The 18,051-nt window shown below is 39.1% G+C and overlaps 1 protein-coding gene across 4 annotated transcripts in view; it reads left to right on the top strand.

Moving 5' to 3' along the window:
• The window catches only part of PLXNB2 (plexin B2), a 522,361-nt gene that overhangs the window by 449,980 nt on the left and 54,330 nt on the right, over positions 1-18,051 (top strand). For all 4 annotated transcript variants that reach the window (XM_070755420.1, XM_070755418.1, XM_070755419.1 and 1 more), the window contains 7 exons: positions 965-1,101; positions 5,007-5,177; positions 7,757-7,892; positions 11,093-11,308; positions 12,372-12,548; positions 15,267-15,403; positions 16,842-16,942. In XM_070755420.1, coding sequence (XP_070611521.1) covers positions 965-1,101; positions 5,007-5,177; positions 7,757-7,892; positions 11,093-11,308; positions 12,372-12,548; positions 15,267-15,403; positions 16,842-16,942 — 1,075 coding nt within the window. The remainder of the gene's footprint in view (positions 1-964; positions 1,102-5,006; positions 5,178-7,756; positions 7,893-11,092; positions 11,309-12,371; positions 12,549-15,266; positions 15,404-16,841; positions 16,943-18,051) is intronic.

Genomic DNA, 18,051 nt, shown 5'->3' with positions numbered 1-18,051 from the left:
GTGAAAATAGTTTGTAAGAAGAGGCAAAAAAATCTTAAACCCCGGGTTTGTATCTGGAAAAGTTTGTATGACGAAACGTTTGTAAGACGAGGTATCTCTGTATCTGTAAAATCCTGTGAATTTGGAGCCTTATTATATTTCTGTTGTGCCTTAAACTAACAAAACCATAAAATTTGAAATAATCACTATTTTTTTAAAAAAAACAAACCCTGCATTCTTACTTTCTGAGGGCACCTCTTTCTTTCTGAGGGCAGCAAAATTTTCAATGATATTTTGGCACAAGACGTTTTCATTTAGACACAAGAGATGTGTAGGTTACAGGTTTTTTAAAAAAAAAAAAAACCTTAGTAGATCAGCTTACAGCAAATTCAGCAAGGTCACAGAACCTCATTATTTGTTTAGGAAATAATTAGTTTTGCACTGCATTTCTCGGCAGGAAGTTTTTATCAAGCTGGGGAGAGGCTATATCTGGTTCAGGAAGTCACACGTTATACTGTGCAGGCCTGCTTTTAAGGTGCACACCTAAATGCTGCTTTCCAGATCAGCAAATGTTCTGATTTGAGATAGGTGGGCAGGGTTTCCTTATTACACACGATAAAATTATCTGCTGCTTTCACAGTTCCTTTCCAACGATGGGCTTTGCTGTTCATGCCACTGATGTGATTATATCCAAGAATGTGCTGGAAGAAGCATTATAACCAAGTCAGGGGGAAAAATGCTCTAAAAGAATTTTTTTAACAACTGAATGGGCAGCTTATCCACTATATTATTCCTGGGAAGCTGATAGCAGCAGCAGCTTATAGTGGTCTAACCTTGAGAATGAGTTATTTATAATAGTCTTTATTTTTCTCTCTCTCTCTCTGATCTGTTTTTGCGCCCTTAAAATGTATTATTACAATGTTTAGAATATGTATTGTTAGAAGAAATTCAGAATTTAACTAATCTACGTCTTTCTACATTACAGGATCCTATACCTACAGGAATAAATCCTCTCAGAGGTCCTCAAGCTGGAGGAACAGTTCTTACTATCAGTGGCACAAACTTAGCCACAGGTTCTATTCAAGATGTTAGCGTTTACCTTGATGAAGAGCCCTGTAGAGTGTAAGTATAAGATCCATGACCTTGTCTTAATATCCCATTCCACCTACTGCCTTATATACTGTTGTGCCATTTATATCATGTATTCAATTCTGTCAACAGAACAATTGGTTGTCTTGATAACCTGTTGTTAATTTAATTTTATGGTGTTTGTTTTTCAATATTCTAGTCAGCATTAACACAGTAGTAACTATATTCCTGGCATGTCTAGTCACTGGCCATTACTGAATGTAAACTAGGCATATGAACAAAACATTCAAAATCTAGAAAGTACCAACTTAATGAAAATATCTTGAGGATAATGCATGTTTAACAACTACTCATTCAGTGACCAGTAGAAGTTACAATAATACTGGATGAGATTTTCCTTGTAACTGCAGCCATCACAGCTTCCCTGAAATAAATTGCCATTATTAAGTGAAGGTTTCATCTGTTTATTAAAGAGCCAACATGAACAGGAATAGGAGTACAGCACCCTCAAGGAAAAGGCATCCAGAATAGGAAATGTCATCATGATCCTTGCCTTATCCTTTGGGTTATTGCATATACAGAAAGTGCAAGATTGAAATCGTCATAACATTTTAAATCAAATTTCAATTTCAATTTTTTGTACTGAGGAAAGTTATGTAGATAATATATTTTCCACCTCTAATTCACCAAGCAGTGATAAATATCTCCCCTGTTTATCACCCATTAGAAATAATTAGCTGTAACTTCCATCTTTCATTAACCCTGTATATTCACCTTATAGGTTAATGGTGGACCTATAAGCAACTAGAAAAACAACATGCCCATATATAAAGAGACATTTTGACCTGTTACTGTTAACAACAGTACATGCCCATATATAAAGAGGCATTTTATTTATTTATTTATTTATTTATTATTTAGATTTGTATGCCGCTCCTCTCCGCGAACTCGGGGCGGCTCACAACAAAAAATATAAACAATCGTACAAATCCAAATAAATTCAATAAATTTAAGTATTTAAAATAGTTTTAAAAAGAACCCCACTATATTAACAAGCACACACACAAACATACCATACATAAATTGTACGTGGCCGGGGGAGGTGTTTCAGTTCCCCCATGCCTGACGACAAAGGTGGGTTTTAAGAGCTTTACGGAAGGCAGGGAGAGTAGGGGCAGTTCTAATCTCCGGGGGGAGTTGGTTCCAGAGGGCCGGGGCCACCACAGAGAAGGCTCTTCCCCTGGGGCCCGCCAACCGACATTGTTTAGTTGACGGGACCCGGAGAAGGCCCACTCTGTGGGACCTAATCGGTCGCTGGGATTCGTGCGGCAGAAGGCGGTCTCGGAGATATTCTGGTCCGATGCCATGAAGGGCTTTAAAGGTCATAACCAACACTGTTGAATTGTGTTAAGTAACAGGTCAAAATGCCTCTTTATATATGGGCATGTTGTTTTTCTAGTTGCTTATAGGTCCACCATTAACCTACAATTTTACAGGCAAAGACAAGACCAAAACAAAATAGTTTCAAAGTGCAACCTTGCCTCATTTTTATAGTGTGAATTTCTGAAAAATGGCAGTGCTGATGAGTCACGGCAAAGCCATTTGACAGCAAGGTGAATATACAGGGTTAATGAAAGATGGAAGTTACAGCTAATTATTTCTAATGGGTGATAAACAGGGGAGATATTTATCACTGCTTGGTGAATTAGAGGTGGAAAATATATTATCTACATAACTTTCAACAGTACAAAAATTTGAGATATTTGGGTTGTCTGGAAGAGTTCGGTAATAAATTGGTATTATCCACTTCAGAGAGTCCGGTTTGATGGAGGGGAACAGAATTGCTTTGGTTAATATGTCATGTTCTGCCTGTGGAATACTTGAATTGTCCTTCATTGAAAATTAGTTGATTTGCATTGCTCAAGTAATGTGGTAATTAATCATGTGCTTCAGCCTTAATTAAGGAATATTTGCGATATAAGTGAATCAAGCTTTATTTATCTGTCACATTTGTACTCCATCTGGCTGATACAGGAACAGTTTAGGCTCATTTTTAAGTTCTTCTACTTAGTACTTCTTAAATGGTAATCTTCATACCACATTGCCATTACATGCTTGATTTTAGGAAGGGCTGTACATTCTCAGTCTAGTAATTCTTTATCTGAAATGCACGTATCTAGAGTGTTAATATTGTTGCAATATTAGAACACCCCCAAAAAGTATAATTGAAAACACAGCATGGATTATGTTAGCAGATGTTAATGCCGACATTGAAGACATGCACACCAGGTTGCAGCATTATAATCAAAAGAACTATAGAAATGATTAAATTTGGAAATATAACTTTAAATGCTATCATAAAGATTATGTATAATATACAGTATATTGTACATGCACTTACCATATTTACAGGCGACAAACATTTCCATGGATGAGAAAATGTTGTCAGCAAACATTGTGTTTATTCTGTTATAATGATGTCTTAAATGAGACTTTACCTCTTGTGAGCTGGCTTTCACTTGAGACTATAGCTGGTCAGTTCGGACATAAAAGGAGACAATATTCTGTGAGGGTCCTTATACTGGCCATTGAATAATGCAATCTAGCTCCAGCCAAGTAGGGATGAATGAATGATGGCATACATGGCATAGGACCAGACTATCTCTGAGACCCGCCCTCTGCCGCACGAATCCCAGCGACCGGTGAGGTCCCACAGAGTTGGTCTCCTTAGGGTCCCATCGACCAAACAATGTCGGCTGGCGGGACCTAGGGGAAGAGCCTTCTCTGTGGGAGCCCTGTCCCTCTGAAATCAGCTCCTCCCGGAGAGTTCCAAAAGTGTTTAAAAACTCATCTTTGCCGCTAGGCTTGGGACTTTTATATCTTCCTCCTGACCAATGAATGTTTTAAGTATGATTGTTGAATGATTGGTTTGATAGGTTTTCTTTTTAATTGAGTTTAATTGTTGTTTTTAATGTACTATTAATTGGATTCATATTATTGTTCTGTTTTTGTACATGCTGTGAGCCGCTCCGAGTCCTCGGAGAGGGGCGGCATACAAATCCAATTAAATAAATAAATAAAATAAAATTTATTTTGGGGGGTTTAAAATTGTTTTTATATTGTTTTTATATTGTTTGGATTGACATACGCCATCCAGAGTTCAGCAGGAGATGGGCAGCCTATAAATACAACAAACAAACAAACAAATATTCATTTTTTTCATGCAGAAAAGACACCAGGTTGTGCTGTATAATATGATGTAGTGTAATATATTCTAGATGTAGTATAAAAAAGACAGCTGCCCATGAAACACTTAAAGGGCCATTGTTAGGGCAATTCTCAAGCACTTCAATGGGAAGAGATGAGATTGAAACATTATTTTAAAAATGAACAAATGAATGAAAGGAAATGAAACCATATTCAGTTTAATGTTGAAACTGAACACAATTTATGTTGAAATGACTTTTATCTATGATAATGGCATTTTCTTTAAACTTTATTTAAGTATTTGTAGGTAAGATGCTTTGGGTATGCAAAATCCAGAGTGGAAACGTGCTCACCCGCTTTTAATTAGTAATATCTTTTCCTAACTAAAAAAGAAGATTTTTTTTTAATCCTCTCCCTTTCACACTGAGCAAAATTACTATAATCTAATAGTGAGGCTAAATCCCAGGCTAAATTGGACTGAAGCAAATATCCGGAAAGCAGTAATAAATTGTAGAGTACTGCTGTGTTCTCTTCCTCCACAATGGGACACCTGTTTGGGTGGTTTCTGAGGCAACTGATTTTCCTAATTCATTCTTTCTTTTTGAAACTCTTCCTTTCTTCCCTCTAGATGTGCAACCCAAAATGAGTTAGATGTCTTAGTGAACTTGATTTGTTTTTAAAAAAAGTTGTTTTATTGTTGTTATTTTTCCCTTTCCTCTACTCTTAAATAGTATATCATTTGGACAAGAAATCGTTTGTGTTACTGGACCAAACAGCAAGAAGGGGCCTGTTTCTGTAACCCTACAACATGGAAACACCAAAAAAGAAATACAAAATGTACAATTTACCTATAGTGAAAACCCTACTGTTAGCAAGATCACCCCTGAAGTCAGCATTCGCAGGTAATAAAATGGTTCTGTTATAAAGATATGTTCGGGTTTAATGAGATTTTTTCCCCCAGTGTAATTATTAGATAACTATTGTTTTATGTCTTGGTAGTCATAATAAATGTAACATAATTGTACCTTCCTTCTAAAATAAAATTCATCAACTTCAGGGAAGGTAAATGTTTTCATCCATGTAAGAATTAATGAAAAGAATTATCAAGCGCTTGTGTGACTGCTTAGTTCATCTGAAAAAAGAAAAATTACTGATTTACAAAATTAAAGGAAAACATTTGATGTGATCTTTAATATAGAAAGCTGTTTAAACTGTATTAAACATTGGCCCATAAGCTTCAGTTCTGATTATGCTGGATACCAGTGCTTCCGCAACACTTCAGTTTAGTGCAATGCCCCCTCACATTGGCAATTGTAAAATGTGTGTACAGTGGTACCTCTACTAAAGAACGCCTCTACTTAAAAACTTTTCTAGATAAGAACCGGGTATTCAAGTGTTTTTGCCTCTACTTAAGAACCATATTCTACTTAAGAACCATTTTCTACTTAAGAACCCGAGCCCGGAAAAATTGCCCAGGAAATTTGAGAGCAGCACGAAGGCCCAGACAGTTTCCTACTATTCCCCCTTTAATCCCAGCCATCTCGGGCTTTTCTGGGCTGCCAGAGGAACCTTTCGGTGGTGCTCCCCCTCTCATCTGCCTGGGTTTCTCTCTGTAGCACAGTGTATGTGAGGCAGCCTTGCGCTGGGTGTATGGGAGGCGCATGCTCCTCCTCACCACCCCAGAGTCCCTCTTTTTTTTAAAGCCTTAAAGTTTTGGATTTTTTTTAATTTCCCTCTGTTGTGATTCAGCCTGAGGCTCCTCAGGGACCGGCTGGATCTCTGCCGGATCCATGCCCAGAGGAGGAGGACAGTGAACAGGAGGGGGAGGACCAGGCAGACGGGGGAGAGGAACGTCAGGAAGAGGAGGAGGAAGAGCAGCCTGAGACCCCTGGGGGGGGCTCTCCCCAGCTAGTAGCCTGGATTCATTGGATGAAGACGCACAGGCTATAATAGACATAAGGCAGCAACGTGCAGCTCAAAGAAGGGACCAATTAGAAAGGTGTTTACATCCCTGAATTGGCAACAGCTGGGTTTGGGTGTGGTTCTCCTCAGCAGGGTTGAAAAGGCAGGCCCGCTCTTACAGTCTTGTGGAGCGTTATCAACTGGGAGTCCTGTGACCTTGCTTCGATTCTCGGCGTCTCTGATCTTGGCTTGTGGCCTAGAAGTCTGGAAGACTTGTGGGAGGCGTGGGTTTTATTATCTCCAGCGTTGTTTTTGCCAGCAAGAATCCTGTTTTATTGCCTGGCCTTCGTGAAACCTCTGTGAAGCTTCAGAGTGTTCCTGTCTGTAAGAACAGTTTTTGTTACCTGTGTTTGCTTTGAATTATATAAACTGCCTTTGCTTTTTACCAGTGTGTCTGGATACTCTTTTTGGTTGGTGTTGGCTTCTGGGGGGACCCAGACAGAACACCCTCATCTCACCTTCTTCCTTTGGCAGCGACTGTTCTCCCACCCAAAAGCCAAGCTTTTATTTCTTTCCTAATGGGTTTGCACGCATTATTTGCTTTTACATTGATTCCTATGGGAAAAATTGCTTCTACTTACAAACTTTTCTACTTACGAACTGGTCACGAAACGAATTAAGTTCTTAAGTAGAGGTACCATTGTATTTCAACTCTCGGAATTTCTCAGCCAGCATAGGAGAACTCTGGTAGTTCAACTCTATACCTTTTTACAGTTGCTAAAATTGAGAAACACAGTTCTTGAATTTTTATCAGTTATATCTGGAGACAAAATACAGAAATATGACAGAGGAGGGAATCAAAGGATGTTCATGTTAACTGTATAACTGATGTTTATTAATGTATTTAAGAAATATACCTTGTCCATAAGGTTTATCTGGCTTTTTAACACTTTCTGCCTCACAGTTTTGAGTGTATTTTTCTAATTAGTGAGACTTGGAGTTGTTGCTGGATAACAAAAGTAAAACAAAATAACCCTTTGTCGACCAAGAGCAACTGAGAAGCAGGAACATGGATGCAATCACAGATCATAGTTATGTGTCATTTGTCATACTAGTGTCAGTTCCCAGTTATAGTAGTTGGACTCCATGCATCTATAGTTATGTGGTTCCGCTATACTTTCTTGATGGAACGTCTGTTTGTTTTATCAATGATTATATGTAGTAACCCAAGCAACTAATAAACATATTAAACCAGGTTATGATATCACATGTGGGGTGGGGGCAGTCATAATTTATTTTTTAGTTATGTTACCGAGTTTCTGTCACAAGAAAAATAGCAAAAAGCTGGCATATCATTATTTGGAAAATGTCATCATTGATTCTTTTGGTGACTCAGGTTATTTTTAAAAAGAAAGAGGTATGATAAAATAACATATATGTAAAAACGAAGGCTACATTTAATGATACTCTTATCTACAAACAAGATTCAGTGTAGAATAAAAGCAAGCTAGGTATTTTCAATGATCTCTCTAAAATCAGAAAGCATATATTATGTGATTTCTAATTTTGTGTATTTTAGTGGAGGTCGAAATATTACTGTACTTGGTGCTGGATTTGATATCATTCAGAAGTTCTCTGTGGAACTGAAATTCAAGCTTTTTACAGATATATCATCAAGGAGAAGGAGGAGGAGACATATAGAGAGGCATCAAAAGGTATTACGTATCCTTTGTTTCAAAACACTGTCTAGCTTTGGAATAAACAATGTGATGCATTAGATTTATAGACCACTCAGTAGCGCTTTAGATATTTATTTATTTATTTATTTATTTATTTATTTATTGGATTTGTATGCCGCCCCTCTCCAAGGCCTCGGGGCGGCTCACAACATATCAGAACAACATAACAATACATCTAAAAATCCAATTAATACAGCTAAAAAGACTTAAAAACTCTAATACAGTAATACCTCATGATACGAACTTAATTGGTGCAAGGAGGAGGTTTGTATGACGAAAGGTTCGTAAGACGAAACATTGTTTCCCATTGTCTCCGAACGCCGAACGCCGAACGCGGAAGTTCGGCTTTGGCGTTCGGCTTCAGGAGACAGCTGGGAAGCGGCGCGGCTGTTTTAAAAGGTGACAGCCGGGCTGGGGGGCTTCTCAGCAACCTCCCGAACCGAACCCGGGGTTCAGAAAAATTTTGCCTCTTCTTACGAACTTTGTTCAAGTTACGAACCGGCTTTCGGGAGGCTTCTGGGAAGCCCCGCCGCCCAGCTGTCACCTTTTAAAACATCCGCGCGGCTTCCCAGCAGTCTCCGAACGCCGGTTCGTAAGTCGAAAAAAGTTCGTAAGAAGAGGCAAAATTTTTCTGAACCCCGGGTTCGTATCACAAGTTGTTCGTAAGACGAGGGGTTCGTATCTTGAGGTACCACTGTATAGTGTTTTTTTAAAAAAAAAAAAAACCCAGTACTCTGAGTAGTTTTAAACATTAGCATATTGCCCTCAACACTCTGAGTCCTCATTTTATCAATCTTGGAAGGTTGAAAAGCTTAGTCACCTTTGAGCCCATCAAGATCAAACTCCAGGCTGTGGGCAGAGTTAGCCTGCAATTATGCATTTTAATCCCTGCTCCACAAGAGTATTTGGAGCCATAATTCCAATATTTAGATTTAGCAGCAAATGATCAGGTATTTCAAGTATTATAGTCAAAGGCTCTAGAGTTGATTATTCCTACTCCCACCAACCTGAAAAACAATCAATCTTACCCCATGTTTCCTGTATTCAAGGCAAATTTTTAATTAATTTTAGGCATGTGATAACCACTCTTAATAGCGCTAGTCTTCGGCTATAATCATTCATTTAGTGACAATTCAAAGTTACAATGGCACCAAAACAAAATGTCTTATGACCGTTTTTCACACTTACAATTGTTGCATCATCCCTATGGTTAAATGATTGAAATTTGGATATTTGGCAATACACCAAAATAGAATAAATTTATTTTATTTGTTTAATTTAACTTCTATACTGTCCAATCCCGAAGGACTCAGGGCGGCTTACAACAATATAAAATTACAAACAACAATAAAAAGAAGTCAAGAAAAACAACAATCTAAGTTCTAAAACCTTAATTAAAACTCATAATAGAACAACTCAACAACACACGTACATTCCATTTGTACAGATTCATACACATGGTCAAGCTAGTTGTTGATTTAGGGGGCCCAGGCCTGCCGGCATAGCCAGGTCTTCGTGGCCTTGTGAAAAGCCAGCAGGGTGGGAGCAATATGGACATCGAGGCGAGTTGGTTCCATAGAGCTGGGGCAGCAATAGAGAACAGGGACTTCCCCATGGTCCCGCCAGTCTGCATTGGTTAGCTGGCGGGACCTGGAGGAGGCCAATTGATATCTGGGATGTATGTGGCAAGAGATGGTCCCGTAGATAATCTGGCCCTATGCCATATTGGACTTAATAGGTAATAACCAACACCTTGAATTGTGCCCGGAGACTAATAGGAAGCCAGTGCAGCTTGCGAAGTATTGGTGTTATATGGATGTGCGGAGGTGCACCTATGACAACTCACACAGCTGCATTCTGGACTATTTGGAGTCTCCAAACACTTTTCAAGGGTAGTCTCATGTAGAGTGTGTTGCAATAATCAAGACGGGAGGTGATGACGGCCTGAGCGACTGTGCGTAGAGCCTCTTGGTCCAAATAGGGCCGCAGCTGGTACCCCAGTCGAACCTGGGCAATGGTACTCCTGGCCACAATCGAGAGATGATGATCAAGGTTCAGCTGTGAGTCCAGGAGGACACCCAAGTTGTGGACCCTATCTGAGGAGGTCAATGTTTCTTCCCCCAGCACAATGGACGGGTTGTCTGGGTTGAGCTTGAGCCTGTTGGCCCCCATCCAGACCCTAAAGCTTCCAGACACCGGCACATCACATCCACCGCTTCACGGAATTGGTATGGGGTGAAGATGTATAATTGGGTATCATCAGTGTGCTGATGATGCCTCACCTCATGCCATCGGATGATCTCACCCAACGGCTTCATGTAGATGTTAAATAGTAGGGGGGGAGAAGACAGACCCCTGTGGCACCCCACAAAGGAGAAGCTGAGGGGTAGACCTCTGCCCCCCCCCCACTAACGCTGACTGTGAGTGACTGGAGAGATAGAAGGAGAACCATTGTAAAACAGTGCCTCCCACTCCCAATCCGTCCAGCCGTCGCAGAAGGATACCATGGTCGATGGTATTGAAGGCTGCTGAGAGGTCAAGGAGCACCAGGATAGTGGCATCTCCCCTATTCCAGGCCCGCCAAAGATCATCCATCCATGTTATTTCACCCCCTGTTGAAAGCAACCAAACAAGCAAATGATTGAAATATTACAAATAACAAATATTAAAATATTTAGAAAAGGAAAATAATTTTGTGTCCTAATGTTTCAACCATTTTATAAAATTCATAATATGTTTATGTTTTGAAGATAGTTTTTTCCCCTAGCTGAACTTTTAAGGAATTATATTTTACCACACCTTAAAGAAATTTAGCTATCAGGGGATATTCAGATATTCAGTAAACCCACATATAGGTCTGTTTCTTTCATTGTTTAGAAAAAAAACATTGATTTAGTAGGAATATCTTATCAAAAATCATTTATAAAATTCATATATTCACTCTGTATATGGCAGTGAAAACTATACAATTGTAATTCTATTTTCATCATAGCATGCATTTTTCAGCTCCTTTAAAACATCCTGACGGTATTGCAGATTTTTATAAACTACGATAGAAATGCACTAAAATTTATGAGATTATTTGATGGCTTACAGTACTGGTTTTCTTTTCAGATAAAAATACATAATTTATAAATAGTAACAGGCCATTTTCTTTTCCTTTTGTTTTTCTTTAGTTTGAAGGAAAAACCATCTCAAAAATCAATGACACTGCATTAGTCTTCTTATCTCCACCAGTACTGGAGGATCCGGAACATTATCAAATTTTTATACTTATTAAAATGGATGGTCATGTGGTGGAGCGCCAGGACTTTCAATATGTTGCTGATCCAACTTTTGAAAACTTTACTGATGGAGTCAAAAAGCAGGTCAACAAACTTATTCATGCAAAGGTAAATATGTATTTTAGGTTATGTGCTTGATTTTTCTATTATGATGTATTCTGTCGAACTCTCTGGTAGAATCCTCCCGAAAATGCACAGATACAATTTCACACACACACACATTTGAAAATTCAAAACAATGTTCTTTATACCAAAAATTCAAATAAACTAAGCACTCTTTTTGTATAGCAAAGAGCACTTGTCTCCAAACAAACTGGTAATTTGTACAAGTCCCTTATCAGTTCTGTGATACTTAGCTTGCAGCTGTGAGGCAATTCACAGTCCTTCTTCTTTCACAAAGTGAAACACACTTTGCTCTGGTTTAGTTTCAAAGTGGGGGAAAATCAGCACACAAAGGTCGAAGTCAGCAAGGCAGGCACGAAACACAACGATCAGATAATCCTCCACAATGGCCAAACCCACAGGCTGCTATTTATAGCAGCCTCACTAATTACCACAGCCCCACCCAACCACAGGTGACCTCATTTTCTTTGATAATAATGTCTCAGTTGTTGCTGCCTATGCATCGCTCTCCGCATGCATGGCTGTATCATTAACTCTTGTTCTGAATCCAAGGAGGAGCTAGATAATTGATCTCCTTCTGAGCTGTCTGCCACACTCTCCTCCTCCCTGTCACTCATGGCTTCTTGGTCAGAGGAGCCTTCATCAGCAGATTCCACCGGGGGCAAACCAGGCCTGCAGCATGTGGGTGTCTCCCCCACATCCACAGTCCTTGGGGCAGGAGCTGGGCCAGAGCTAACCACAACATGATGTAGGATTTTTTTCAATAAATTTATCCTGATACTTTTTTTGTTAATCTCTTGGCCCTGCAAGATTAGCACAGAAACAAGATCCAGCATAGTCACAGACTCTAGTATGTCAATTGTATCGAGTATTTTTATTTAATATAGTTATAATCTCAATCCTTATCTTTTATGATAGACATGTACAGTAGATTAATTATTGATCTTGAAATGTTTCTTTTCCATTGCTCCTTGTACCCATAAACACTACTTTTAAAAGATTTAAATTAGCAAATAGCTAAAGTGGCTCATTTTGTTTTTCTATCTAGGGTAGTAATCTGAACAAAGCGATGACAATCGATGAGGCCCGTGCATTTGTAGGAGAAGAACCCTGCAACATAACAACTCTAACTGAGAAGGATTTATATTGTGAACCGCCTGAAGATCAACCTCTACCAAAGCGGAGGCAAAAAAGAGATACAGTCAACAACCTTCCAGAATTCATTGTAGGTCACATTATTAATGCATTTTTTTTAGCAACATGATATAATACAGGGATGTCAAACTGAAGGCCCGGCGGCCAGATGTGGCCCACAGGGTGCTTAGATCTGGCCGGCTGGAAACAGCAAAGGACCGGCCTGCAGTGCATCTGTCAGCAAAAATGGAGCTTGGGAAAGCCACATGTGGCCCTCCCTGTTCACTAGCAGTGGATTGAAGGAGGCTGTCACAGCAGAAAATGGAGCTCAGGAGCCCGCTTTTGCTGGGGCCACCACAGGCACCCCTGACATGAGTGACATCAAGCTGGCCACTCCCACCCTGGCTGCTTCCATCCTGGTCCTATGAGGTCAAACACAACCCTGATGCGGCCCTCAATCGAGTTTGACACCCCTGATATAGAATTTAATATAAAAACTTGCAATTGTAAATAGTTTTGGTTTTCTCTTAAAATTTATTCAACAAGAATCCCAAAATACAGTAATATCTCGTCTTACGAACTTAATTGGTTCCGGAAGTAGGTTCGTAAGGCGAAAAGTTCGTAAGACGAAACATTGTTTCCCATAGGAAACAATGTAAAAGCAATTAATGCATGCAAAAAGAAAAAAAATCGCAAAATGGTGCTCTGCTGGGCGCCGCCGCCCGGCTTTCACCTTTTAAAACAGTCGGGGGGCTTCTCGCCAGCCTCTCGAACCCAAAAAGTTTGGGTTCGGGAGAACGCCGAGAAGCCCCCCGGCTGTTTTTAAAAGTGACAGCCTGGTGGCGGTGCCCAGCAGAGCACCATTTTGCGATCTGCGGTGGGTTCGTAAGCTGAAAAAAGTTCGTAAGAAGAGGCAAAAAATTTCCGAACCCTGGGTTCGTATCACGAGGGGTTGATATCACGAGGGGTTCGTATCACGAGGGGTTCGTATCACGAAGTACCACTGTACAAGGCAACTGTTGCCTTTCTTTGCCGAAATCGCCTACAATTGAAGTCTACAGATTTTCAGATTCCCAATCAACAAGTTCATGATTACTCAGAATTTTGGAGGATTTCAATAGGCTAAAATTTCGGCTTGTATTCATTAACATTCAGAGTTGTCACCTCAATGAAACAGAAAGGCATCCCTGGAATCTTCAATCACATAGCAAGGTGTCAAGTCCTCTTTAGTGTGAATTTAGCAGGCATCTCATCTGGACAATTTATGTTAAGCCAAGCTGACAAGGGGTGACCACAATAAAAATTTAATTTGAGAGTGCAACAGTCTGTCTAGATTCATTCCTAACATTAAGCATAGGGTGATCTGTTCAATGTTAGCACTGTATATGCTGCCATTGTGATTTATAAATTCGTTTCTGCTCAACATGTGTGATAATTAGTCCAGTTTGGTAAGCTCAACAAATCATGCTTAAAACCAAATGTGGTTTAGCATTTTGTTTTTATTGTTTTTTAAATATTGGGTCATCAGTTAAGTTTCTGGAGGACCAATTTCTCTCTTTGAATTTGCCTACCCAAATGCCATTTATATGGACTTGACCATTCTCCCAAATCGATTCAATCTGGTAGTCCACTTTCAAAAATTGTCATCTTTCTTGCTTTTCTGGTTTAGAATATTTTTAAAATTTGTCATGAACTGTCTTAAATGGTCCGTCATTATTAATTCATTTATAAAATTTTCATAATGTTTCATTCACAATATACTCCTACAATAGTTTTAGTAAATCTAAACAGATCTGTTTAAATTCTCTCTTTGACATTGTTTTAGTGGATTTAATGTCCTTGTTTATTCTTGGTGTCATTTGGAAGCTTTCTTAAGTACCCTAAGAGGGCTGAAAGTAGGGTTGAAATGACTATATGTTGCTAACAATGGCATAATTAATCATTTTTAAAACTATTATGATTTGGACTAATTCAACCTGTGTTTCTATATTTGTAAGCTACTCTGAGTCCACTGGAGAAGGGTGGCCTAGAAATCAGACAGACAGACAGACAGACAGACAGACAGACAGACAGATAGATTTCTTATACAGTGGTACCTCTACTTAATTCGTTCCTTAAGTGGAAAAGTTTGTAAGAAGAAGCAATTTTTCCCATAGGAATCAATGTAAAAGCAAATAATGTGTGCAATTGGGGAAACCACAGGGAGGGTGGAGGCCCTGTTTCCTCCCAGGAGATTCCTAGAGAGGCCCCATGGAAGCTTCTCCCTGCGTTTTCCGGTCTTGTTTCCTCCCAGGAGAGTCCTAGAGAGGCCCCACACAGGCGTCTCCCCGTCTTTACCAGTCTTGTTTCCTCCCAGGAGATTCCTAGAGAGGCCCCATGGAGGCTTCTCCCTGCCTTTTCCAGTTACAGTTTTGGAGGCTCGGGTTTGTAAGTGGAAAATGGCTCTTGAGGCAAAAAAATCTTGAACTCCAGGCTCTTATCTAGAAAATTTAATAAGTAGAGGCATTCTTAGGTAGAGCTACCACTGTATATGGTTATATTGCCACTTTGCTGTCATGTAAGAAGTGTTTTTTTCCAGATTTTCTTTCTCAAACTGGTACATTCCTGATATGTTGGGGCCGTTTCTCCAAAACTGTTGTCTACACTGGCTGGTAATTCTGAAAGTTTAATCACAATGCATCTGGAATGTGAACTGCATACACCAATGAGCTTCTATTATTTTGATTCTTTTAAATTCCCCAAATGGTATATAACTGAGCATTGAATGCTTATCAAAATCTGTTTTTAAGAATTGCAATTATCTGCCTAGGTAAAATTTGGCTTCAAAGAATGGGTCCTAGGAAGAGTGGAGTATGCTCAAGTCAGCGATGTGCCACTGAGTCTGATCTTGACATTGGTAATTATCCCCATGGTGGCCATTATCATCATCTCAGTCATTTGCTACAGGTAAATTTTTATTGTCATCAGCTGTTGTACAAATAATAAAGGCAAAACTGATTTTCTGAGAAAAATGTGGGAGGAATCTAGCCAGGCAAGACTTTTTGTCTTCTCACGGTAGCTACAGAATTTGCTCTAAGGATTTAAGGGACAATCCAGAATAGATATGGGAGCGTTTCTTAACTGGCTATTTTCTGACCATATCACACTAAATTGTGTGGGAGAAAGCAAGATAACCTCTTGTTATATATATTTTCAAGGCAGCTGGTTTTCATTCACATCATACTAAAAATAATGAAAGGCAGGCTTTGGTTTTCTCTTGCAAGAAACTATTCCATAAAAGAAAATGTACAACATAGTACTTGGAAGATATATGTGAATTCTGTAGCTAGAGTATTGGGTTCATCTACTCCTGTTCTCAGGGAACTTTGCTAGGAACATCTATATTGATTTTTGTTCCTTGAAAGTGTTTATTTCCAAAATACTTTAGGCATGACAATTCTTGCATATTATGATTTCATTGTACACAAACATACCCTGTGAGTTACTTCAAAGATGTCTTTTGCCTATCTTAATTTTTAACATCCAGGTGCTAAAAATTGTATTATTTTCCCTCCATTCTTATAGATTTGTAGAAAAAAAGATACATTTAGGGAGGAAAGATAAAAACATGAATTGATATTGGCATCGGACCAGAATATCTCCGGGACCGCCTTCTGCCGCACGAATCCCAGTGACCGGTTAGGTCCCACAGAGTTGGCCTTCTCCGGGTCCCGTCGACTAAACAATGTCATTTGGCGGAACCCAGGAGAAGAGCCTTCTCTGTGGCGGCCCCGACCCTCTGGAACCAGCTCCCCCCAGATATCAGAGTTGCCCCCACCCTCCTTGCCTTTCGCAAGCTCCTTAAAACCCATCTCTGTCGTTAGGCATGGGGGAATTGAAAATTTTCCCTTCCCCCATGTCTTATAGAATGTATACATGGTATGCTTGTTTGTATGATTGGTCTCTTAAATTGGGGTTTTTTTAGATTGTTTTTAATATTAGATTTGTTACATTGTCTTCTGTATTGTTGTTAGCCGCCCCGAGTCTTCGGAGAGGGGCGGCATACAAATCTAATAAATAAATAAATAAAATAAATGTGTCTATGTATTAAAAAGTTGAATTAATCTGGTTTTTGAGATCCATATTGGTTAAAAAATATCACTCTGAATATAGATTAAATTCATCAACAAGTTTAATAAAAGCTAAGAATGATTATAACCTAAACTCACAACAATGTACGTTTGAGTAAATATAACATTAAACATTAATTAGTTTAGTTCTATGTGTCTATTTTATAACTTAAGATAAAATATAACCCTGTTCTTCTCAAGATACCTCTACTGTTATAAAATGATTTATTTTTATAGTTTGTAACTTTTCTGAACTTCTTCTCTATTCCTTACAGACGGAAAAGTCAACAAGCAGAACGAGAATACGAAAAAATTAAATCACAACTCGAAGGCTTGGAGGAAAGTGTCAGAGACCGGTGCAAAAAGGAATTTACAGGTGTGACTGATGCCGGATTTCTTAGAATTCTCTGGAGAATTCACAAGATATATTGAATGCCTACTACTGTCTGCTTTAAACTGTCTTTAGAGAATGTGCAGGAAGCAAAAACATTTTTGATTACTACGTTAACTTACGTACGACTTACTCTTCTGGCAAATAATCCAAAAGCTGTCCATAAAAAAATAGTATATTTTTAAACATTTACTGCGTTTTTAAAGTCGAAATAAAAGTACATATCAGGAACTAAATCATTGATAATAAAATCTTCAAGATGTTTCTCTTAGGACATAGTAAATCAGTTTGTATTTGAACAGAAAATGGATTAATATTTGAAAGTTATGCTCCTGTTGACTAAAGGTGGGGAGGGGAATAAAATCTCTCTTGAAACGAGCCCAGTTCCTAGTGATTCATGGACTCATCTAAGTAGGTTTCTTTGCAACAATGAAGGTTTGTCATTGCTGCCTTCTGGGATTTTTTTTCAGTCTATTAACCGCCACAATATTTCCTGGTCATTTTTCATGTAAGTACTAACAAGGTCTATACCTGCTTAGTCTTTTGATGCCAGACAAGGTTGATCAGTTTCACAACTAGCTTCTCAGCTGGATGGAAAGGGTTCTAAATATTATTTAATTTGTAGAAGCTTAGTAGAGTTTTAGACTGCAGAAAAAAATCTGATAAAATATAGCCAATAATAGAAATTATTCCCTTGCGGTAACAGACCTTGTTAGTACTTATATGGAAAATGATCAGGAAATATTAAGGCAGTTAATAGAAGGGGATACAGAAAATATATCCCAGCAATGACAAACCATTATCAAAGAAGCATCTCTTTACCCAATACAGTGATACCTCGTCTTACAAACTTAATTGGTTCCGGGACGAGGTTTGTAAGGTGAAACGTTTGTAAGACGAAACAATGTTTCCCATAGGAATCAATGGAAAAGCGATTAATGCGTGCAAGCCCAAAACTCACCCCTTTTGCCAGCCGAAGCACCCATTTTTGCGCTGCTGGGATTCCTCTGAGGCTCCCCTCCACAGGAACATCCCCCCCCGTGTTTTTGTGATGCTGCAGGAGAATCCCAGCATGGGAATCCCAGCAGCGCAAA

The sequence above is a fragment of the Erythrolamprus reginae genome, chromosome 6 (genome assembly GCF_031021105.1).
Source record: "Erythrolamprus reginae isolate rEryReg1 chromosome 6, rEryReg1.hap1, whole genome shotgun sequence".
NCBI classification, from domain to species: domain Eukaryota; kingdom Metazoa; phylum Chordata; class Lepidosauria; order Squamata; family Dipsadidae; genus Erythrolamprus; species Erythrolamprus reginae.
The sequence above is the reverse complement of the archived record's forward strand: the minus strand, read 5'-3'. Positions and strand labels throughout refer to the sequence as shown.